This window comes from Neoarius graeffei, chromosome 19 (genome assembly GCF_027579695.1).
Source record: "Neoarius graeffei isolate fNeoGra1 chromosome 19, fNeoGra1.pri, whole genome shotgun sequence".
Taxonomy (NCBI): domain Eukaryota; kingdom Metazoa; phylum Chordata; class Actinopteri; order Siluriformes; family Ariidae; genus Neoarius; species Neoarius graeffei.
Window position 1 is genome coordinate 68516622 of NC_083587.1, and position 25732 is coordinate 68542353.

The following is a 25732-nucleotide window of genomic DNA, read 5'->3' on the forward strand; positions in this document are numbered from 1 at the left end:
TGCAGCTATTTTTTTTTTTGTTGAAATAAATGCACTGACTATGCAAAATATTGTTGCTTCTTCCATGTTTTCTGCATAATATTACTCGGGTTTTGTAAGGTAGTAGAAAGGATGTGAAAATGTAAGGCGGTGAGAATGTGCCCATATGAGTGTGAAAGTATCCATAGTATAGTGGGAAGGTCCCCAAAGGGTGCTGGGAAGGTGCCCATAGTATAGTGGGAAGGTGGTGGGTACGTAGTTTCTCTACATAACTTTACGATGTAGTAAACACGTTGCTGGTAGTCCAGAATTTTACTTAGTAACTACGTAAAAATACTACATAACATCTACCAAACCACTACGTTGTAAGTACGTAGTTATTACGTAAAATTGTTACGGGACCCCAGGTGCTTTATTCTTGTTGTACTGCAGTAATTAATTTTTTTTTTTAATTTCTCAAAGAACCACCTTCTAACCAATCACAGTCCAGAATTCCACAGCAGCGTGTTGTGTTTCTAACCTGGAAGCTCTTACAGCTCATGACTTATGAGCCAACAATAACCTCAGCTCAACTACGCTCGTGGAAGAGGGAATGCTGTGGAGGTTCCTTTAAATCCAGAGACAGAATTTCATTACTGGTACCAAGATAAAACCAGATGGGAAACGAATTTTGACAGGGACAACAGTAAATGCATTTCAGTTTTGCTTCAAGGCCAAACTTCTGTTCATCTCAACAACTTCTCATCTACACCTGCTCCATTAAAGCGCTGGAGGGAAAAACAGATTCCCCCCCCCACTGGAACCCTGAGCTCACCTTCAGCTGCAGATGAGATTTTTATACTCTGGCTAAGTCACTAAAACAGCCATGTTTTGATGATCATCTCGGATTTCTGTATTCATTTAGTGAAGTGGTGCTAAAAACCTCCTGTTCACATATTAGAACATAAAAAACCCCATGATGAACGTGAAAATGAAGGTGAGAGAAGCCTGAACGAGCCACTTCACCATCACACTCAGCTCTCCATTTACATTCACAGCTAATAAAAAGGGAAAAAGTAGAATACTCAAACACTTTGTGTGTCGGATATCAGAGTGAGCAAAATCACAGCTGGGAAATTATACGGTACAAGGAAGATTGTTCCGGAAGATTCATTGGAAACGGTTCAGGGGTTTAGTAAAGGGCTTAAGGGTTCGAATTTAAACATGAGTTTTAAGAACCTTAAGGGGGACTTGAAGAATATTCCAAGAGTGTACATTTATTACCCCTAAACTCTAATTTCCCCCCCATTTTGTCCATAATTTGGTCCTGTCCAACTGCCACCCACAAACCAATCACCTGCAACTTCTCAAACACAGGGCAGTGTAACAGAACACATGCAGGTGGAAGTGCTATCCGCCCTCTTCCTCATACACTAACATTTAAACACCAACCCTTATACCACAACTCTTCAATTCCAAAACCCTAGCCCTAAAATCCTTAGTCCTCATCCTGACAGTTAAAACCCAGCCCTTAAACCTTACCCTTTAGACCCTTAAACACGTAATCCTCATGCTTATACCCTGACACCTAACCCATGTCCCTAAGACCTTAACTCTAAATCCCAAATTCTTTGTAAACTAATTAATATTAATCCTAACATAGAACTCTAAACACATAGTCTAAACCCTTAACTCTGATCCTGATAACTCACCAAAACCATAATCCAAAACCATCAGTCTAGTTAATGTAAATTTATAATGACCGTGAACTCACTGGACCGTTTGTTAATAAACTGATCATCACACACTGTCACCATTCTCACTGATGGACATGAATTCAGGATTACACCATGTTCAGGTATAGCTTTATTAGACAATATTTCATTCATGAAAATAGCTGAATGATTGACGTTCTTCTGATCTGAAGCTTCGACATTTATCAGGAAGGAAACACCTGAAGCCCAGTGCAGGTTCTACAGTGTTACTGAAACACAGGTTATTCATCAATTTATTACATTTCACAGTTTTCCCACAAGCCCCTCTGCTGCTGTCCGTCCACTAAATATGACATCATTCACAGAAACACCGTTGAATGAGGCTCCAGCCAGCGTGAGTGGAAGAGCGTGATCGCTGATATACTGCCTCATCACCTCTGAAAGGACGACAATCATCATCATCATCATCATGTGTAGGAGACATGGACAGAGGGTTTATGTAGGTGACGTGTCTGTGATGCTGTACATGTCTACAACCCCGATTCCAAAAAAGTTGGGACAAAGTACAAATTGTAAATAAAAACGGAATGCAATGATGTGGAAGTTTCAAAATTCCATATTTTATTCAGAATAGAACATAGATGACATATCAAATGTTTAAACTGAGAAAATGTATCATTTAAAGAGAAAAATTAGGTGATTTTAAATTTCACGACAACACCACATCTCAAAAAAGTTGGGACAAGGCCATGTTTCCCACTGTGAGACATCCCCTTTTCTCTTTACAACAGTCTGTAAACGTCTGGGGACTGAGGAGACAAGTTGCTCAAGTTTAGGGATAGGAATGTTAACCCATTCTTGTCTAATGTAGGATTCTAGTTGCTCAACTGTCTCAGGTCTTTTTTGTCGTATCTTCCATTTTATGATGCGCCAAATGTTTTCTATGGGTGAAAGATCTGGACTGCAGGCTGGCCAGTTCAGTACCCGGACCCTTCTTCTACGCAGCCATGATGCTGTAATTGATGCAGTATGTGGTTTGGCATTGTCATGTTGGAAAATGCAAGGTCTTCCCTGAAAGAGACGTCGTCTGGATGGGAGCATATGTTGCTCTAGAACCTGGATATACCTTTCAGCATTGATGGTGTCTTTCCAGATGTGTAAGCTGCCCATGCCACACGCACTAATGCAACCCCATACCATCAGAGATGCAGGCTTCTGAACTGAGCGCTGATAACAACTCGGGTCGTCCTTCTCCTCTTTAGTCCGAATGACACGGTGTCCCTGATTTCCATAAAGAACTTCAAATTTTGATTCGTCTGACCACAGAACAGTTTTCCACTTTGCCACAGTCCATTTTAAATGAGCCTTGGCCCAGAGAAGACGTCTGCGCTTCTGGATCATGTTTAGATACGGCTTCTTCTTTGAACTATAGAGTTTTAGCTGGCAACGGCGGATGGCACGGTGAATTGTGTTCACAGATAATGTTCTCTGGAAATATTCCTGAGCCCATTTTGTGATTTCCAATACAGAAGCATGCCTGTATGTGATGCAGTGCCGTCTAAGCGCCCGAAGATCACGGGCACCCAGTATGGTTTTGCGGCCTTGACCCTTACGCACAGAGATTCTTCCAGATTCTCTGAATCTTTTGATGATATTATGCACTGTAGATGATGATATGTTCAAACTCTTTGCAATTTTACACTGTCGAACTCCTTTCTGATATTGCTCCACTATTTGTCGGTGCAGAATTAGGGGGATTGGTGATCCTCTTCCCATCTTTACTTCTGAGAGCCGCTGCCACTCCAAGATGCTCTTTTTATACCCAGTCATGTTAATGACCTATTGCCAATTGACCTAATGAGTTGCAATTTGGTCCTCCAGCTGTTCCTTTTTTGTACCTTTAACTTTTCCAGCCTCTTATTGCCCCTGTCCCAACTTTTTTGAGATGTGTTGCTGTCATGAAATTTCAAATGAGCCAATATTTGGCATGAAATTTCAAAATGTCTCACTTTCGATTCTTGATATGTTGTCTATGTTCTATTGTGAATACAATATCAGTTTTTGAGATTTGTAAATTATTGCATTCCGTTTTTATTTACAATTTGTACTTTGTCCCAACTTTTTTGGAACCGGGGTTGTATATTGTGTATGTTGATTTATACAGTGAGGATAGAGGAGTTTAATAAAATAACACCATAAATCATCTCACCGAGTCGCTTCCAGTGTTCCAGGTGGTACTGTGGAATGCAGTTCTGAGAAAACACACACACACACACACACACACACACACACACACACACACGCATGCACGCACACGCACAATTGAACAATAAACTACATGTCAATTCCTGAAAGCCTGACAAAAGCAAATTCTCAGCAGGAAGACGAGACTGAATCAGGACAAACTCACGCAACAGTAACATGGTGACTCATGTTCCACTTTAAATCCTCACTGAGAGCAGCTTCCTGTCGTTCTACATCAAGCACACACACTCGAGCGCCTTCGCTGTTTTCAGCACAGTTTCTGTACAAGCTTGAGCCAATCATCAGCCATACAGTACAGCCATATACACTTTACTTCCTGTTGTCACTTACATTAGAGCGGCTCTCAGTTTTATTCTCTCTTCTGAAATTAATAAGACGAAAAAAATTGCAGCTTGAAAGAAGCATAAACTCCTCTGTCCTGAGGATGTTGGAAATTCCAGGTTCACCTCTGACTGTTACACAGCACTCACACTGGAGACTCCTTCCAGAGTCCCTTTTCTCTTTACAACAGTCTGTAAACGTCTGGGGACTGAGGAGACAAGTTGCTCAAGTTTAGGGATAGGAATGTTAACCCATTCTCGTCTAATGTAGGATTCTAGTTGCTCAACTGTCTTAGGTCTTTTTTGTCGTATCTTCTGTTTTATGATGCGCCAAATGTTTTCTATGGGTGAAAGATCTGGACTGCAGGCTGGCCAGTTCAGTACCCGGACCATTCTTGCATTTTCCAACATGACAATGCCAAACCACATACTGCATCAATTACAGCATCATGGCTGCGTAGAAGAAGGGTCCGGGTACTGAGACTCCTTCCAGAGATGATACAGAAACATCTCCTTACTTTAATAAAACTTCACCACATCAACAATTTTATTTAATCTCTATCAGTGGAGCGTCTGCTGGACACGCCCTTGTGAATGAGCTGTTACTATAGAAACAATACCATATTAGACCAAGAGCATTAATATAACCCTGCGCTACTGTCAGAGCTGCTGTTCTAGAGAATTAATCAACACCTTCTGACCAATCAGAGTCCAGAACTCAGCAGTGCTGGAATATAAAAAGTGTGTTTTATAGTGGTGCTTGAAAGTTTGTGAACCCTTTAGAATTTTTGATATTTCTGTATAAATATGACCTAAAACATCATCAGATTTTCACACAAGTCCTAAAAGTAGATAAAGAGAACCCAGTTAAACAAATGAGACAAAAATATCATACTTGGTCATTTATTTATTGAGGAAAATTATCCAATATTACATATCTGTGAGTGACAAAAGTATGTGAACCTTTGCTTTCAGTATCTGGTGTGACCCTCTTGTGCAGCAATAACTGCAACTAAACGTTTGCGGTAACTGTTGATCAGTCCTGCACACCGGCTTGGAGGAATTTTAGCCCGTTCCTCCGTACAGAACAGCTTCAACTCTGGGATGTTGGTGGGTTTCCTCACATGAACTGCTCGCTTCAGGTCCTTCCACAACATTTCCATTGGATTAAGGTCAGGACTTTGACTTGGCCATTCCAAACTTTAACTATATTCTTCTTTAACCATTCTTTGGTAGAATGACTTGTGTGCTTAGGGTCGTTGTCTTGCTGCATGACCCACCTTCTCTTGAGATTCAGTTCATGGACACATGTCCTGACATTTTCCTTTAGAATTCGCTGGTATAATTCAGAATTCATTGTTCCATCAATGATGGCAAGCCGTCCTGGCCCAGATGCAGCAAAACAGGCCCAAACCATGATACTACCACCACCATGTTTCACAGATGGGATAAGGTTCTTATGCTGGAATGCAGTGTTTTCCTTTCTCCAAACATAACGCTTCTCATTTAAACCAAAAAGTTCTATTTTGGTCTCATCTGTCCACAAAACATTTTTCCAATAGCCTTCTGGCTTATCCATGTGATCTTTAGCAAACTGCAGATGAGCAGCAATGTTCTTTTTGGAGAGCAGTGGCTTTCTCCTTGCAACCCTGCCATGCACGCCATTGTTGTTCAGTGTTCTCCTGATGGTGGACTCATGAACATTCACATTAGCCAATGTGAGAGAGGCCTTCAGTTGCTTAGAAGTTACCCTGGGGTCCTTTGTGACCTCGCCGACTATTACACGCCTTGCTCTTGGAGTGATCTTTGTTGGTCGACCACTCCTGGGGAGGGTAACAATGGCCTTGAATTTCCTCCATTTGTACATAATCTGTCTGACTGTGGATTGGTGGAGTCCAAACTCTTTTGTCACCTTTTCCAGCCTGATGAGCATCAACAACGCTTTTTCTGAGGTCCTCAGAAATCTCCTTTGTTCATGCCATGAGACACTTCCACAAACATGTGTTGTGAAGATCAGACTTTGATAGATCCCTGTTCTTTAAATAAAACAGGGTGCCCACTCACACCTGATTGTCATCCCATTGATTGAAAACACCTGACTCTAATTTCACCTTCAAATTAACTGCTAATCCTAGAGGTTCACATACTTTTGCCACTCACAGATATGTAATATTGGATCATTTTCCTCAATAAATAAATGACCAAGTATGATATTTTTGTCTCATTTGTTTAACTGGGTTCTCTTTATCTACTTTTAGGACTTGTGTGAAAATCTGATGATGTTTTAGGTCATATTTATGCAGAAATATAGAAAATTCTAAAGGGTTCACAAACTTTCAAGCACCACTGTATATCACAGTGCTGGGGAATTCTTCACTCTGACCAAACACAAACGAGACATATAAATGCAAACTGGCTCAACTGTAAAAATATAATGATAAGCGGTAAAAGGGCGATGACGAGAGTTAAAACGGTGACGGTAAGAGGTAACACGGTGCTGGTGAGAGGTAAAACAGTAATGACAAGATAATATTTATGATGACGATTTAATCGGCAGTAATTATGCCGCCTGAATTTTAATTTTCTCACCAGGGAGATGAGACGAGATTGATTTCAGACAATCATGCAATGACTCATTGTCCAATTAAAAGTCTCTGTGGAGAGCAGCTCTCTGAACTGCGAACGTTCCAGAGGACAGAGGAATGATAAACGTGCAGAGATTAATTGTGCTACAGTGTTTCGTTAAGAACAGCGAGGAGTGTTACGATCAGCGAACTTAAAAGATGCAGTCTGCCATTTTTTTCAAGAAATATTACCAAGCATCATTGCCAAGTGATTCATCTGGCTACTGTTCAGCTCCACCCACATTCTATAAAAGGAAACTCACATGGCATAAGTAGTTCAAACAAAAGGGCATGAGGGCAGGTTGGGAGTAAGGGGACATCAGTAGGGGACTTGAAACATTACATACTGCTGCATTAAAGCTGCAAGTTACCAGTGGAAACTGGTCACAGTATCCCATGAGAATTGTAAAAAATTGTAAATGAAATGAGGTCAAAAGGTCATGAAGCTGCATGTGTGGACAGTCTCCAGCCATCTGCAGAGCTTCACACGAGTCGAGTGTGTGGCTCGATCTGCCTGTGATTGCACTGAGTGGAATACTGAGTACCAGGGACGGGCACGAATGTGGAAACACAGCTGAGGACACCTGGTGGCTGGAACAGGAACTACAAATCTGATTTTTACTGAAGTGTTTTTGAGGAGGGCGGCATGGTGGTATAGTGGTTAAAACTGTTACCTCACAGCAAGAAGGTCCGGGTTCGAGCCCCGTGGCCGGCGAGGGCCTTTCTGTGTGGAGTTTGCATGTTCTCCCCGTGTCCGCGTGGGTTTCCTCCGGGTGCTCCGGTTTCCCCCACAGTCCAAAGACATGCAGGTTAGGTTAACTGGTGACTCTAAATTGAGCGTAGGTGTGAATGTGAGTGTGAATGGTTGTCTGTGTCTATGTGTCAGCCCTGTGATGACCTGGCGACTTGTCCAGGGTGAACCCCGCCTTTCGCCCGTAGTCAGCTGGGATAGGATCCAGCTCGCCTGTGACCCTGTAGAACAGGATAAAGCGGCTACAGATAATGGATGGATGTTTTTGAGGAAATGAAATTATTTGGGTTAAATTAGTTCTGAAACTTGAACTTCAGATTCATGCATGAACATTTTCAGATAAAACTGCGCGCGCGTTTTATGCTAGGGCTGTAATCGCTACGTGTGTGTGACAGAACCAGCAGGCACACACTCACCTTCAGTACAGCAGCTTTACTCCACACAGGTGATGATGTAATGTTCAGGTGCAACCTCACAGCCCGGAATGCTTGATCCAACAGCACTCGATCCTCCACCTCACCTGGAGGACCTAATGTCTCTTCAAACCAAGCACCTCCCAACATCACCTCAAATAAATAAATAAATAAATAAATAAAATAACAAAACACACACACAAATTAACATCAGTATAAAGTGCATCGAACCTCGCAGAGTCTGCGTCATCTCTCTCTCTCTCTCTCTCTCTCTCTGGGCTGATCATCAGTTATAAAATACACCACAATACAAGACATATAGATGTAGATCATAAACATTCTGAAAAAGTGTTATACTTGAGAGACAGCTTTTTTTTTTTAAACAACAAAAAAAACAAAACAGTTCTAGTTTCCAGATATGGATTCAAAGACACGCCTACTCAGACCAGAACTCATGTTCTTATACAGACTCAAAGACACACCCATATTTTCAATTATGGCTTCAAAACCACACCCACTTTTCATTTCTATAATATGGACTCACAGACATGCCAACATTCCTATTTATGGCCTTAAAGAAATGCCTACTTAGGGCTCATCTCAATCAAATTTCCATATATCGACTCAAAAACACATCCATATTTCCAGTTATGGCCTCAAAGACACAGCCACTCATTGCGGTATGCCATATTTGTAGTAAAAAGAGACGCCCACTCAGTGCTGCTCTAATTTCCATCAGTGGAATTAAAGACATACACATATTTCAATTCTGGTCTCAAAGACACACCCACAATGGCCTTAAAGCAGATACGCAGAGCCATCGCCTCACTTTCGTTTATAAACGTAATGAGACCTCAAGAATGGCACAGGAATAGTTTTAAGCATTAACAATAAATCTAATATAGTAATTTTTACAATTAAAATTATTCATATAGGTCGCAGTCTGAGTGAATGACCTTAACGTCTGTAACGTGACAGCAGGAAGTCTATCAGTCTCATCGCCATTTCCGCTAGACTAAAACACAGAGCTGACGGCAGCTCCGATCCTCCATTTAGAGCTAATTTATAGCCATGACATGTAGCTGTGTTGCTGGCGGGTGCAGCAACATGACAGAAGGTGGATTTGTGTTGCATTCATGGCCCAAGAATGTTCAAACTGCAAAGATTTGGATGCGTTTTGCGAGAAGTTCACGGGCACATTGGGCGCCTACGAAGTGGTCTCTCCTCTGCTCTGCACATTTTACTGAAGACTCGTACGAGACCTCTGATCTGTTGAGGAGCGTTGGCTATAAGCCCGGACTGAAAGACGGTGCAGTACCAAGAATTAAAGGAAACTACAAGAAAAGGAAAGCATTTATTATTATTATTTTTAAAGGAAAGCAAGTTCAGTTGCACCAGTTCTTCCTGAGTGTGAGCCGAGGGTTGTTGGTAAAACCTGGGACGTGACATTGTTCGAGCAGGGACCTCCCCGCGATTGTTGCTAAAATCGTGATGTTCCGTTCTGTCCCATGTTTTAGTAAATTGCCTGAGCCGAGCAGTAATCGCGGAGTACTCAGTATGGAGAGAATGAGTGGAGCAGCCGTCTGATTTCTTCACTAGATATCGCTGCCATCTCGCCCTTATGTGGAAGCAGTGAATGAACGGAGAACTGAATGAACAACTGAAAGTCAGATAGTTTCAAAACAATCAGCCTTCAAGAAGTGAGAGCACAGACGGGTAAGCTCCGACTCTCATTTGGATACAAAACACGTTGTTTCCCTGCATTTAGATTAATCCATGTAACTTGTATTGTGTGTTTAAGTTAGCGGTATGAGATTATTTAATTTGCTTCAGAATGTGATTGTCTCAGTTCATCTGATTATTTAATTAGCCTTTTACGTTTTATCAGTGAAAATGCATGCATGTACATGTATGTTGCAGAAGTTATAACACCGAAACCTTTTTTATTCATCACATGCACACTTCAAGCACAGTGAAATTCATCCTCTGCATTTAACCCATCTGAAGCAGTGAACACCCACACACACACACCCACACACACACCCAGAGCAGTGGGCAGCCACACCAGAGCGCCCGGGGAGCAGTCAGGGGTTCGGTACCTCGCTCAAGGGCACCTCAGCCCAAGGCCGCCCCACATCAACCTAACTGCATGTCTTTGGACTGTGGGGGAAACCGGAGCACCCGGAGGAAACCCACGCAGACACGGGGAGAACATGCAAACTCCACACAGAAAGGCCCTCGCCGGCCGCTGGGTTCAAACCGGAACCTTCTTGCTGTGAGGCGATCGTGCTAACCACTACACCACCGTGCCGCCCTGACACCCATCCTTTATGAGAGTCAACCCACAATCAGTGAAGTCAAATCAGTCTTAGTTGAGCGAGTCGGTAACGCTATTTCTTACTTTCACCATAAATGTTTATTTATATGACTTTGGTCTATAGCTGTAAAAGGCCTCGGCCTTAAAACCGGTTCCCGCTGTGACGTCACGCACTCAGGGCTGGCTGGCTCAGCGGGGCAGCGCCAATCACAACTCTGCGGTTGATTTAACTCTCAAAAATATATATTTTTATTCCCATTTATGCAGCATACAAGAGTCAAGGATGGAGATACTATCCACTCAGAAACTTATTTAAAATAAAGGCTCTGCATATCTGCTTTAAAGACAAGCCCAGTGAACTCCAAACTCATGTCCAAATATGAAGTCAAAGACACGCCCACATTCCCAATTCCATATCTGCACAAGATACATCCACTTAGTGTTGCCCTAATGTCCATATATGGACTCAGACACACCCACAATCCCTTTTAGGTTACATTAGTTCAGGGCTTTTCAAAGTGTGGGGCGCGCCTCCCCTAGGGGGCGCCAGAGTTCTTCTGGGGGGGGGGGGGGGGGGGCACCGTGAGGAATAATAAACCAGAATAAGTTACTATTGCGGACATTTAGCGAACTTCAGCTAGCCTTTGCCAGAGACAAAATGGATTGATTTTTAGTACCTAAAGCTACAGTGAGTGAGGAGACAGAGTCTGGGCCAAGCAAAAAAAGAAGGAAGTACACTACCGTTCAAAAGTTTGGGGTCACCCAGACAATTTTGTGTTTTCCATGAAAAGTCACACTTTTATTTCCCACCATAAGTTGTAAAATGAATAGAAAATATAGTCGAGACATTTTTCTGGCCATTTTGAGCATTTAATCGACCCCACAAATGTGATGCTCCAGAAACTCAATCTGCTCAAAGGAAGGTCAGTTTTATAGCTTCTCTAAAGAGCTCAACTGTTTTCAGCTGTGCTAACATGATTGTACAAGGGTTTTCTAATCATCCATTAGCCTTCTGAGGCAATGAGCAAACACATTGTACCATTAGAACACTGGAGTGAGAGTTGCTGGAAATGGGCCTCTATACACCTATGGAGATATTGCACCAAAAACCAGACATTTGCAGCTAGAATAGTCATTTACCACATTAGCAATGTATAGAGTGGATTTCTGATTAGTTTAAAGTGATCTTCATTGAAAAGAACAGTGCTTTTCTTTCAAAAATAAGGACATTTCAAAGTGACCCCAAACTTTTGAACGGTAGTGTACGACCACGATTATTTAAAGTTTGGATTTTCATGGACTGGATCTGAAGATGCTCCACTGCCACAGTGTGTTGTCTGCCAAGAGGTGCTAGCTAACGATGCTATGAGATGTTTAAAATGTGTAAAACAATATGTATTTAAAAAAAAAAAGCACAGATGTTTAAAATGTGTTTAAAAAAAATAAAAATGTGTACAACAACCATTTTTTAAAAATACGAATGGAACATTAAGTATAGCAACAACAAAAATTGTGGTGGGGGGGGGCGCTGTTGTTTATTTGCTCTCTGAGGGGGGCGGGGCTGACTCTCCCACACTTTGAAAACCCCTGCATTAGTTGATAATGCTAGCCTGGCAGTGACTGTAGTATGAGTTTTATGTTATTATTAGTTTTAACAGAAATAAAAAATACAAATTAGAAACCGTGATTGTTCATTGGTTTCTGTAACAACGCCCTGTCCATAACCACGCCCACAGAAACTATAATCACCAGAGAGACACGTTGATGATAAAATCTGAAAGTTGGGGTATGTTGGGTGTCTTTATTCTGCAGACTTCCCTGCTTTACCTCATCGGGATGTAAACAAAGTTGTGAATTAAACCATGAACAAAAAATGTCTGCTTTCGTCTCACAGTGGAAGGACAAAAAGGCGGACATGTCCCTGTTATATTCATCATGATTTAACAGGAGGACAGGTGAATAATTTAAGGATTTACTGCTCCGGGGAGAGCTGCAGGATATTTTCACCCTGTTCATGGTGTTCTTAATGGAGAGAGAGAGAGAGAGAGAGAGAGAGAGAGAGAGAGAAGGAGAGGCTGTTATACAACAGAACTCACATAACATGCTTTCTGCTGTTACAAAAATGGAAGGGGTGTGTGTGTGTGTGTGTGTGTGTGTGTGTGTGTGTGTGTGTGTGTGTGCGCACTTCAGTCCTTTGTGTTTCAGCTTCTCCTGTTTTTCATCCCATCAGAGCTTACAAAACACAGAGTTATAAAACCTTAAAGTGACCCAAATTTTGGCCCAGAATTGAATCTCTATAACGCCCCTTTGTGCTCATGTCTGTGTTTATACATAACGTCATTTGTAGTCAGAAAACACATCAGCCAGTCTGTCTGAGATGCTGCATAACTCTACATCATCTGGGGAAACTGCAGCGCACACGCGTTTAGTGTAACGTGCAAAACTGGAAGCTTTGCATTTTCAGTACTTGTTAGTGACATCAGCCTCACAGGAACAAACAGACCTCAGACGATTGACTACATTTCCAATAAAGGCAACAGTTTAGCATAAAAATATGAAAAACGAGTGTGTGCGTTGTTACAATTACACTTTAGAACCAAATGTGTACTGAAACATTTGCTCAGCAACTGTGTGTGTTCTTGTTTTCTGGATGTTTGTAGTAAATCAATACCTTTTATAACAGTTTATATAACAGTTACAAAATCACACTAAGAGGGTGCTGAGGTCACTGAGAAGTGTGTGTGTGTGTGTGTGTGTGTGTGTGTGTGTGTGTGTGTGTGTGTGTGTGTGTCTCACTGTCAGTCTGGTTGTGGGTTCTCCTCTTCGGTTGTGTTGTGGAAATGGAACAGAGTCGTACACGACCCCTAACACACCTCTGTCCTCTGAGGAAGGGACCAAGTGTCCAAAACCCTATAAGAAATCATGCACACACACACACACACACACACACACACACACACACTCAAACATTCCATATTGAGCAGAAAACATCTAAGTGTTGAACCCTGTGGCAGATGAAACCACATCGAGTTCTGATGATGTTTGCATGCGCACGCGTGTGTGTGTGTGTGTGTGTGTGTGTGTGTGTGTGTACCTTTACAGGTAACACAGATCCCTCGTACTCCAGGTTCACCAGCCCAACACTCACAGTGTGTATTTCACACAGCTGATGAGACAGTGAGCTGGCAGCAGGGGGCAGTAATGAGGCCAACACTACACACACACACATTCAGAAATAAGTGTGTTCAAAAGTATAAATGTAGTGTGTGTGTGTGTGTGTGTGTACGTACCTGAGGCAGGTAGAGCAGCAATCACATGATCAGCTTTTACTGTTGCTCCGTCCTCCTGTTTAATCTGTTCAATAAATGATCAGAAATAAACATTACAGCGATCTCTTTCAGACACACATCACCCAGAGTGTTTACTAAGTTCACTCCTGGTTGCCATGGTTTCCTGAGCAGGCTTTGGTTAAGAGGAGATTTAACTAACTTGCTTCGTTCTTACCCTCTGTTACAAGCTGCGAATCACACTCACCAGGACTTTAGTGACACTTCACTAAACACGTCCGTGCCCTTTTTTAATTTCTACTTCTCCGTAGTGCACCACACCGTGAGGTCTCACCTCCCAGCCGCTCGCAGTGTAGCTCAGAGTCCTGACGGGGGCGCTGTGATGGATCTCCACTCGGTCACATCCCCTCAGCACCTCCAGCAGGGCATCAGGGAGACTCTGCATCCCATCCCTCAGAGACCACTGTGACCACGACTCCGCCTTTGCCCGCTGTGCCAGTGCTGACGTGCTGTCTGGACCCGCCTTCTCTGGAACACGGTGTCAGTGTAGTGTGGGTTATTATACCACAGCCTCACTGTTTAATCTGGTTTTTTTTTTTTACTCCAGTGTGTGAGCTCTTTTAATCAAAATTTATTATTCTATCCACAGTCACTGGATATGAGCAATCGCGCGCTCTGATTGGCTACTCTACTACTAGGATATCAGCTCATATACCGTGAATAGAGAAAAACAAAATGGCAGAGCATGTTGCTGAACTGAGGACGAAATAAAAAACTACTCAAAAACAAAAACCCAAAATGATCAAATATTTAAAAGAAACAGAAACGGCTAAAAGAATTTTTTTTTGCTTGTTTTTTTCTCCCCCAATATCTCCTGTTCCACACTTGAGCCCAGGTGGTGGCAGTAACGGACCTTTAAGTTGGTTTGCCGAACGCCAAACAAACCCTAAAGAAGAGGAACGGTTATCCCACTCAATCTCGGTGCTACGCGCCTCGTCGGCTCTCAGCTCATGTATGACTTGATTTCATGGAATAACTTAAATATTCAATAAGTGTCAAAACAAAAACAGTTTCACTCTGCAAATTCTATTCACATTTCCATAATATTTACATATTCAATTAGTTCAAATTTCTAACGTCCTTATTTAGGCTTCCTTCTTTACTTCCTTTCATCCTTACTTCCTCCCTCGCTTATTTATACTTCCTTCCTATCTTCCTTATGTATTTACTTGTACCTCTTACCTTATGTCCTTCCTCATTAATATTTTTATGTACATACTTCTAACGGCATCCTTCCTTCTGTACAGATTTTCCTTGCGTATGTCCCACTATCCTCCTGTTCTTCCTCACACCCTTTTGTCCATCCTTATCCTCATCATCCCTCCCATCTTATTTACTTATTTCCTTCCTCCCTTAATTATACTTCCTTCATTCTTTCTTTCCACATGTACACCTCCTTCCTTACCTTTGTGCTGTAAAGGTGCTGATCCAGTTCTATCAGAATCAAGTGTAGTTCTGCTCTATGTCGGGTCCATGATACCGTTATCTACACTCTGTAGTGAGCGTATATAGTGCACATTTATGTCTCCTTGGGATTTTCTCTGCTTAAGCACGATATAAAGCTCATCTTCTGTATTGAAAGGACTCTTAATGTTTACTCTATAACACTATACACTCATTACTGTACACATGCTCAATCTATTAGGTCATTAAATTCCTAATGAAATTAATTGCATTCATAATCACAACAAAACACTGTCACACAGTCCGGGTTCTTTCATTCATTGTTAGGTCCACATGCACTAAGGGGATTGCATTAACATTATTAATTAATGATGTAATTATAATAAACATCACCTCCTCCGGCGATCAGACCCAGCAGGACAGAGCCCCAATCCTGTTCGGCTCTGTAAAGCGGCGGGAAACACGAGCGCACACTCAGCTGCCTGCTGTCTCCCGCAAACACGCCACGACACAGACAGTCGATCGCTATGTCTGCTAACTGCGTGCACACACACACACACACACACACCAGTGTTAGACTGCAGCAGTTGTGCTAAAATCATATTTACCCCAGTCTCTCAGGACTTTCTCAGCCTTATTTGTGGGCGTGACTACATGATCTCTGATGTCACTAAACTAGTAATCACATCTTTGCACCAATCATGTCACAGATTTGAGGTTGACAGCACGTTGCTTGGAAATTTTTACCCGCAAAACTAACTAACGTTACTAACATTAGTGATGTAGGGATGATGGTTGCCATGGTAACACAAACATTGACAGATTTGCCTTCTGTGAGATAAGTCAGTCAGAAAATGAGGACATAAATCTAAAACAACACTGACTGTTTAGGGGCGTTTCCTACTTTGCATACTCATGCATATTCATTATTCATGGGGGTAATTGTTAAGGAGAGTAAAGGTATAGATGGTTTTCACATGACGTCACAGAGTCGGGGATTCCCTAGTGGCGGCCATCTTGTGGGTCAAGCTTACCGTACGGGTGACTGAGCACACATTGTAACGCGCGAGTACAAAGTCTTCAAAAGAACCCAAGCAGGCTATTTAAAGCTAGCAATGGTGCACACCTGTTGTATTCACGGCTGCCGTAATAGGTCAGATGATGACGTCAAGCGGAGCTTTTATGGAATTCCCACTGTACGGGAGCACAAAGGCGAGCAAACAAAGAAACTCAGCATACAAAGGAGAAATCTATGGCTTGCGAGAATCAACCGCAAGGATTATCAGCCTTCCAAACACAGCAAAGTCTGCTCCGGTCATTTTATAAGTGGTAAGTTGTTTAAATAAACAATCAACTGTGTTTAAGTTTGTTTTTGGAAACCAAAACATCGTGTAAACAATCTCTGGAGAATGCCTAACTGGAACTGATGGTACTGTAATACCACTAATGGATGTAAAATTTGTCTTAAATCAACTCGATATTATACACACACACATATTTATATGCAGTGTTGAGAGCTCTAAAATTCCAATGTTTACATACCTTGGCTGTAATTAGGGCACGACTGTCACTTGTTTTTATATGGTGGACTTCACGGACCCAGCCACAGACAAAATAATTGTACGACTCCAGCGACTTGTATGCTTTGAGGTCGTCAAGTGTGTAGGCGCTTTTACTATTCACGAAATAGTTCACAATATCAGGGTACGATATGGATGGCAGCCCTGCATAGTCACTTGAAAATGCATCTTTGTCCACTTCGTAGGGGTCAATTCCCCCAATCAAGGCCAGTTTGGCTGCATACCGTTGTCGTGAGATGTCGTCTAATGTATCTATATACTTCTGTTTGCTTGATTTTGCCGACATTGATCTTTATTTTAGAAAGCTGACTATATAACTTTATAAATTCGTCCGAGAGAACGTAGCCGGTAATAGCGATAGTCCGTTTTGTTAGCCACACAAGATGGCGGCTGGAGGGCGTTCCCCGGAATGCCGTGATGTCAGTGAAAACTATCTATAGGTGATGTTCATAGACCAGTTTAAGAACATGTAAACATTTATAGTTCAACACTATTTTATTAGTGTACAATTAAATGCTCTTAAGGGTGTTCAGTGAAGTGAGGAAGGGTGCGTTTTACACTGAACTGGAACACGAGGCTCACCTCAAAGCCGAATCTCCTGGAAAAGAACGAGTGCACGGATTCGTCCTCCTGCTTCCCCTTCCTCACCAGGACCTCCTTCATCACGCTGAGGATGAGGGGACGGGAAAACGGAGGCAGAGTTTTTACCACTCCACTGAGAGAGAGGAGGAAAATCATCCCTCATCATCATCATCATCATCATGTACTCGAGAGTGCTTTGTGTGTAAATGTGTAATGAAATCAAACCTGAGGCTGGAGGGCAGTTTATGTAACTCTCCATTCACATATAGGAACCGGTTCTTGGAGGCCACGTGATCATGAGGAACCGGCAGGATCTCACGCTCCAGACCCAAATCCGACAGCTGAGGGAGACACGGCAGAACCAGTGGCCATGTATATGAGCGGACGTCGTAACTGGGGTTTAATGATGAAGCCAAAATGTCTGAGGCCCTCTAGTGTCTGGCTGCAGTACAGTTTTAACCCCACCCCCATTTCCATGTGAAAGGAGGCAAACTTCTGTTTCAGGATGCATCTCAACTAACTATTTTTGGGAATAGTGTTCTATCATTCTTAAAAGTTCAGATGACCCTGATATCTAACATTTCTCCTGATGATAAATGAGTTTAGTAGGAATTATTTGGTGAGAAATAAAAGGGCATGGTTAATGACAGTTTTGGGCTGAGCTAGAAATGACAGTTGAGCCTCATGAGCACTTCTTTTTGGATAAGAAAACAGAGATCTCTTCAAGAGATACATTCAACAGTCTCTCTCTCGCATTCTGTGTATACACACACACACACACACACACACACAGCTATAATAATACCATGTTTAGTGTGTTTCTCCCCACCGCTCCGGCCGGCCGGATTCCTCTGGGGCCGTGTTCAAATACAGCTCCATCCTCCCTACGAGTAGTGTTTATCCACCCTCCAAACCTCCCCGTCGCCTCCAGCAGCACCACCTGCAGGAGCACACAGGGAATGACACAGTGAAAAAACAACAACCGCCACTCGGTACGAGTATGGCCACTAACGCAAGCTCGTCTACTTGTTTTGGCGGGCATGTTTGCGAGAGAATAAGCCCATCCTGGCATGCCAAGGTCTCCCACAGAAACGGCATTTAAAACTGGCATGAGTACAGAGAGAACTTTTGTTTGTGTCTTCTCTGACGCTTATTATCTGCACTTTCAGCCCTTTTTGACTCCGCTGTATTCTTTGCTTGGTGAACTGCAGCACATCACTTACGTCTCTGTGCTGCAATATTTTCCCCATCTGTCCACATCCATGTTGGGATTTTTCAGATGCCTCTTTATACAAATCTTTGTAATGTAGTTTTGGACGGCCGACACTTCTCTTTCCTGTGCAGAGTTTCCCCCAATACAGGATTTTCTTGGGGAGTCTTTCTGCAGGCATCCTATACACATGTCCTACCCATCGCAACTGCATGGCAAGGAGTGTTGCCTCAACGCTTGGCATTCCAGAGAGCCAGAGGACATCACTGTTAGTAACAGGATCGCTCCAGTCAATGCCCAAAACGTACCTCAAGTGCCTCATCGGAGTTCGAAATAACTTTTTGATGTGCTTCTGATACAGAATGTACGTTTCTACAGGGTACAGTAGACATGGTAGCAGTACAGTCTTGTAGACAACACATTTGGTTGATAACCTGATGCCACGTCCTCTCCGTACTCCATCACTGAGTCTGCCGAAAGCACTGGATGCGGCATGGATATGATTGGTGAGTTCCTGCTCCATTGTGGCATTGCTTGATATTGTGCTGCCAAGATATTTGAAGTGCTCTACACAGTTCCATTGAGAGAGATGTTTGGGTCTTGATGTTCAACACCAGATGGAGGTTGAAACATCACTTCTGTCTTGGAGGTATTCACAGAGAGGCTGAGAGCCTTGGCTGTAGAAAGAAAGGACAAAAAGAAAGGTCACTAAGTATCTTTTGTAGGTCTTCAGCTGTGTGGGATACTAGTGTGGCATCAGTGTTAAGTAGTTCCCTGATGAACACGTGGTCTGTTTGATCTGAAAAGACTTAAGATCAGAAACCAAAGAGACTGCCATCACTTCTCGATGTAATGTACACGCCACCTGTTGTATCCTTAGATGTGATTTCAGTGATGGCTGAGAGAAATAAGATGAATAGTTGTGGGGCGAATACGCAGCCTTGTTTGACACCATGAGCCAACCACCTATCGAAACTTGGGCATTCATGCCATCATGGAAACTTCTAACGATGCTAATGAATTTCTCCAAGCAGCCGTATTTAGACAATAGTTTCCAGAGCTCATCACGTCTAACACTGTCAAAGGCTTTCAAGAAATGCACAAAAACTATGTAGAGGGGGCGACTCTGTTCAATAGCCTTCTCTTGCAGCTGTCAGAGAGCGAATACCATGTCAGCAGTGCTCCTACCAGCCCTGAAACCACACTGTGCTTCTGGGACAATGGTGTTAACCAACGTCTTCAGTCTGTTTGTCATGACTTTTGCAAGGACCTTGCCTGCTATGGAGAGGAGTGCAATACCTCGATAGTTGCCACAGTCATGTCTGTTGCCCTTCTTGAAAATAGTGACAATTACTGCATCCTTGAAATCTTGTGGAATCTCTTGTTTCCCAGAAATGTGTAAATGAATTTTTACACATTAAATTGAGCAGGGGCTGAAGTAGTTTCTTCCCACCTTGTTTAAAAATTTCAGCCTTGATGCCATCTGGACCTGGAGCCTTTCTGTTGGCCATCTTGGATATGGCACATTCTATTTCTCCTTCTGTTGGAGGATCGTCCAACTCACTAAGGATAGGTCTTTGCTGGATCAATTCTAAAGTGTCTTGTTCAATGGTGGAAGGCCTGTTGAGAAGGGTACTGAAGTACTCCCCCCATCTGGAGAGGATTTCACTTTGCTGTGTTAGTAGTGTCAGTCCATCAGCACTGAAAATGGGGCATGAACTGCTCGATTTAGGACCAAGCATTTGCTCGATCTCTGAGTAATACCCATGCATGTCATTACGGTCAAACAGACATTGGGCTACTTTGGCTTTGTGTAGACACCAGTTGTCTCCCATCGCACAGAGTTTTTTTGCAGATTGGCTTTAGCTTATTTGTATCTTTGTTTTGCAGCATTGGATGTAGGCTCCTGTAATTTGGCATTACGTGCTATGCAAGATTCTTCAAGAAGATTCTCGATTTCCGAGTGATTTTCGTCAAACCAGTCAGCATGCTTTCTGGTTGGATGACCAAGAACTTCACTTGCAGTACTGCAGACGGTGTTCTTGAAAGCTATCCAGCGTTCTTCGGTTGTACCCATGCTGAGTTTATCAGTAGTTTGAGAGCTTGAGCCATAGCTTCTTGTAGATGCCTTATTTTGGTCTAAGACAAGGCTGACTACATTCAGTCTTTTGGTGATCTGTGGGGCTACCCTTTGCCTGAGGATATGAATTCTGATGTTGAACTTGGATCGGATCAGGATGTGGTTAGTTGAGCAGCCAGCTCCTCTCACTGAGCAGGTAATATGCACCTCTGATATATCAGCTTGACGTGTGATGACAGTCCAGCAAGTGCCAGCGTTTGGACCGTGGGTGCGTCCATGAGTAGTACCATCTGTCTGGCATGTTGAAGAAAGTGTTGGTAATGGCAAGTTGATGCTCCACGCATAACGAGAGAAGTCGTTCACCATTTGTGTTGAAGTTGCCTCTTCCAAATTTCCCCAACACTTTGTCCCAAGATGTATAATCACTGCCTACTCTTGCATTGAAATCCCTGAGAAGTATCAGTTTGTCATTTGCAGGGACAGTTCTCAAGACTGTATGAAGTGTGTGATAGAACTGGTCCTTCTCAACATCAGGAGAGGGTAGTGTTGGGGCATATGCACTGAAAATTGGTGTATGACTATTGTTTGAAAGAGGAACTCTGACAGACATAAGTCTCTCAGATATGGCCTTAGGTAAGTCAGTGAGTTTGCATGCAATGTTGCTGTTGATTGCGAATCCCCCTCCTGAGGTTCCTTTTTTGGCTGGATCTGTGACTCCAGACCAGAAAAATTTGAAGTCCTTCTCCTTGAGTTGTCGTGAGCCTTGCAGCCTCGCTTTAGATAGTGCAGCAATGCTTGTGTTATATCTTGACAGCTCTTTTGCAACAAGTGCAGTTTGCCTTGCTGGTCTGTATTCAGCATCAAAAAGAGTTCAGACATTCCAGCTTCCAGAGATTATCTTGTTTGATTTGCATTGTGTTTTTTGCCCACTTGAACGGAGACCCCGCTGACTGTGGGTAGCCAGCGAGGGTGAGCAGGCCTTGTTTACCCCACCTTTTCCAGGGGCTTCCCCGTTTTGGGGAAGGCAGGGCGTCCCTGAATAGGGCTGCCTGGACATATGGGAGGGACCTTATGCCTCTGCTGCTCTCAGAAGGTACATGAACATCACTCTCAGACCACTCCTGTGCAGTGCTTTCAGCGATCTGCTTCCAGCTTCTCAAGCCTGCTGATGTCACCTTCACACTATTGCCATGAGACTTTTGACAAGTAAGGGAAACATTAGTTGCCTGTGCAGGATGATTTAAGGTGTCTTCTATCTTGCACTGGAATAGAAGGCACCCTCTGGGTTGCTCTGTTCCTGATCCAACAGGGAGCTGTGGCTCAGCAGCTGGGAAACAGGTCAACTGCCCTGCAGTTGCTGGAGCACTGGGGTGAACCCTCTTCCACTCAAGCATCATGAACAATCCAGTGCATTGCAATTGACTTGTAAAAAGTTCCTCTGTCAGCAGTACCAGTGACTCACTGCTGCCCAACGCCAGATTTTCTTCCAGGGTTTACTCCCTTAGTCCTTGACTCAAAAGTCTTAAGCCTAAGGACATAGGCATGAACTGACTGGTGTCCAAAAAGAACTAAACAGAGACCCCGTGCTGCCAAGATGTCAAGCGCACCATGCTGTGTCCCAGGAGTTTAAGGTGCAAGGCCAACCGGTACACTTGCAAGCACTCTAGCCCTCCTGACGGGGCCCTATCAAACCTAAGTCCCACCACAGTCAGAGCACAGGCAAGGCGCTGGATGCCAACCCAGTGGACCTCGTGTCCATGCCTGCCGCCTTTAATAATAATAATAATAATAATAATAATAATAGTTTACCTTGGAGACATGGGAGCTCTTGCTGAGGTAATAGCAGGCTGAAAGACCACCGATCCCCCCTCCGAGAACAGCCACACACTTCTGCATTCACACACACTTATACATACACACCATCAACACACGACACAACAAGGGCATCAAACAGTTATTTAGATTTACGTATGTGTCAGTGAAAGTCAAATCCCACAACAGATGCTGTGAAAAGTGCATCACTGAGAGATTTCCACCGAAAATCTACTGCGTTACAAAATAAAACTGTTGGCTGTGAAGTTCAGCCTCATAGCCGCAGTGCAAAAATGATAAAAAGACAGTAAACAGTAAATAAATAAATAAAATAGTAAATGTGTCTTGGCAAATCAAAGAGGTTCAAAAAATGAGTGGCTATATTAACATATTGTAGAGAACTTCAAACTGCACTTCATTTTCTCCATCTAGTTTAAGTGTGATATAAATGCCAAAAATGTCCATGATGCTTTTAATGTAAAAGTAATTAATAAATTAAGATCATTTTAATTTATATAATTAATAAATGATCTTACCTTTGTTTGTAGTCATAAATCAGTGTAAAAGCAAAAACCTCCAGCCTGAAAAGTCTTCACCTGAACAAAGAGACAATTTCATGAGGTTTTATACAAAAGTTTCTCTGCTGGAGGGTTGAAGAGTGTGCGAGTGAGTGTGTGTGCGAGTGAGTGAGTGTGTGTGCGAGTGAGTGTGTGTGCGAGTGAGTGAGTGTGTGTGCGAGCGAGTGTGTGTGCGAGCGAGTGAGTGTGTGTGCGAGTGAGTGTGTGCGCGAGCGAGTGAGTGTGTGTGCGAGTGTGTGTGTGTCAGGGTGGAGTGTGATAACGAAGCAGCTTTGTCTTTATCAGGTTCAACACATTGACTAACAAAAGGACGAGTCCACAATAAAGAAATACAACTTCCACATGTGTGAAAGGAACAATTCAGCCAAAAAACAAGAAGTCACCAGAGTCCCTCAACCTTCACATACTGAACACTGAAGTTGATTATTTTCCTATAACAGCACAACCCAAAGTGTTTTATTACCTCCGCCAAGGAGGTTATGTTTTCGGTAGCGTTGGTTTGTTGGTTTGTCTGTTAGCAACATTACGGAAAAAGTGATGAACGGATTGCTCTGAAATTTTTTTCCAGAGGTGTAACTGGGCACAAGTAACAATCCATTAAATTTTGGTGGTGAGCCGGATCACCTTCTGGATCCCGGATTTTTTTAAAGGATTCTTGGCGGAGGTCTGCGCTCTCCGAGTGCTTTTCTAGTTCCTCTTACACCACAGCAATTTACTAACAATTACAATTTACGCTTTAATAGAGACACGTCATGGTACGGTGGTGTAGTGGTTCGCACTGTCGCCTCACAGCAAGAAGGTCCTGGGTTCGAGCCCCGGGGCCGGCGAGGGCCTTTCTGTGCGGAGTTTGCATGTTCTCCCCGTGTCCGCGTGGGTTTCCTCCGGGTGCTCCGGTTTCCCCCACAGTCCAAAGACATGCAGGTTAGGTTAACTGGTGACTCTAAATTGAGCGTAGGTGTGAATGTGAGTGTGAATGGTTGTCTGTGTCTATGTGTCAGCCCTGTGATGACCTGGCGACTTGTCCAGGGTGTACCCGGCCTTTCGCCCGTAGTCAGCTGGGATAGGATCCAGCTTGCCTGCGACCCTGTAGAACAGGATAAAGCGGCTACAGATAATGAGATGAGATGAATAAGCAGACATACATGTTTGTTGTGTTTTTGTTCTCTTTTTTTCCTCTCTCAGTAAAAATGTCCCCAAGGTTCACAAAGACAGTCCCTACACCAAGAACAGTTATGCACTTACATTTACAGTGATATTAAGTTCTCAATATATTTAGATTATATTTTAAAAGTTCATTGTTGCCCACCTGTACATTATACATTTTTACAGCATCGGCAATAAAGCATTTCAAGCTTTAAGTATGAGTAATTGCTTTCTTGATCACCCCTTTACTAAAAACACCTACAAAATAAAACACACCACTGCTGCGGGCCCCCCACCCCATGGGAGTCGGGCCCGGGGTGGTCATGGCCCCCAGGAGCCGTGGTGGGCGTGCCTTATTTTCATTTCTGAATGGTGGCAACCCTAATAGAGAAACCATCCCCTATTAAACCGAGAGCATGAATATAAACCTACACTACTGTCAGAGCTGCTGTTACAGAACATTAATCAACACCTGCTGACCAATCAGAGTCCAGAACTCAGCAGCGCTGTGTGTAAATCATTTTAAAGTACTGAATATGCTAATTAGCTGAAACGTGTGTGTGAGTCAGTTAAAGCGATTCTGATATACGAAGAAGAAACTGCCAGCTTTAGCAAAATTTCTGGACGTTTAGCTTCTTTTCATAAACATCTATTCAGGCTTTACTACACAATTACAGAGTTTAATAATTATCTTTACTCAGCTGACGAAGAGAAAAAGAAAAGCGCTCGTACTTGCTTTTAAACTGGTCACTGCAGCGCTGCGTCTCAAACCGCATCACGAAACACTCCATCAAGTGCACTACATAGGCCGCAATATGTCTTATTTCACACACTACACAGTGCACTTGTAAGCAGAAAAGAGTGATTTGGGTTTCGTTTGAGCAACAACACTTTTTCCCCTCAGTTGTATGTGAGCGGTGATTGTGCTTCAGCGCCACCTGCCGGTTTGGAGGAAACACGACTCCAACAGTTCTGAGTTTTCTTGTGTTTCTTCTGTTGGAAGTTTGTATTCAGACGTGTTTAACTTTTGTGTTGTTGTTGTTGCAGGTTTTAATGAAACCCTTAGTGTTTTATTCTGACCACAGTGCTGCTGTTGAACAAAAAACGTATAATCTGTGATGCAGTGACATTGTTATTTAACATTTATGGAAAAAAAACCTCCCTAGTGTGAGCACTTTATAACAGTCAAAATGTTGAGTTCAGAAAAATCTTCAGGACAGAGGACTTCTCATTCTCCAGTTTCTCAGTAAAATGACAAACGATGTATGTGTGTGAGAGAATTTGATACATCTGATCTTTGAAATGATCCGATTTCTATGTCCACACAGACCTGAAAACATCAGATCTGTGTCACTTTAAGGCAAAAAATAAATCAATAAATATCAAATTTGCGCCACTTCCATCTGGAGCCTAAGTGTTTAGTTTTATTTTAGTTATTTATTTTTTAAATTAAGCTTCTTAAAAGTTTTCAGTTCAGGATTCAGTGGAAACCTGAATTTCTGACAGCAAAACATTCTGAACACTCTTGTCTAGAGAATGTCTAAGGGTTCCCAATCAAAGAACTGTACAGGTTCTAAAACTATAAATAACAGTTCAAAAACAGTAGTGTGAATGTGAGTGTGAATGGTTGTCT

At 42.8% G+C, this 25732-nt stretch overlaps 1 protein-coding gene across 3 annotated transcripts; it reads right to left on the reverse strand.

The window, feature by feature from the left end:
• Positions 1-1811: 1811 nt before the first annotated feature.
• On the reverse strand, positions 1812-24972 carry ppox (protoporphyrinogen oxidase). Of its 3 annotated transcripts, none has more exons than XM_060900517.1 (14): positions 24832-24972; positions 22915-22974; positions 22376-22471; positions 18106-18216; positions 17502-17617; positions 17277-17409; positions 15508-15652; positions 13985-14178; positions 13654-13717; positions 13458-13576; positions 13160-13273; positions 8050-8199; positions 3883-3925; positions 1812-2110 (listed from the first exon to the last, which is right to left on the reverse strand). In XM_060900517.1, the coding sequence occupies exons 3-14, from the start codon at positions 22460-22462 to the stop codon at positions 1977-1979; spliced, it is 1410 nt and encodes a 469-aa protein (XP_060756500.1). In that variant the 5' UTR covers positions 22463-22471; positions 22915-22974; positions 24832-24972; the 3' UTR covers positions 1812-1976. The 3 variants fall into 3 exon arrangements, with proteins under 3 accessions (XP_060756500.1, XP_060756499.1, XP_060756498.1); XM_060900516.1 differs by having other exon boundaries at positions 18082-18216; positions 24836-24970; XM_060900515.1 differs by having other exon boundaries at positions 18082-18216; positions 24832-24970.
• Positions 24973-25732: the final 760 nt, after the last annotated feature.

Coding starts and splice junctions, on each gene's coding strand:
- ppox (XM_060900516.1), bottom strand. CDS start 22,462: ATGCAGAAGTGTGTGGCTGTTCTCGGAGGGGGGATCGGTGGTCTTTCA. Junction 13,577..13,653: donor TGCTGCTCTACCTGCCTCAG/GTACGTACACAC, acceptor GTGTGTGTGTAG/TGTTGGCCTCATTACTGCCC. Junction 3,926..8,049: donor GTAAAGCTGCTGTACTGAAG/GTGAGTGTGTGC, acceptor GTGTTTTCTCAG/AACTGCATTCCACAGTACCA.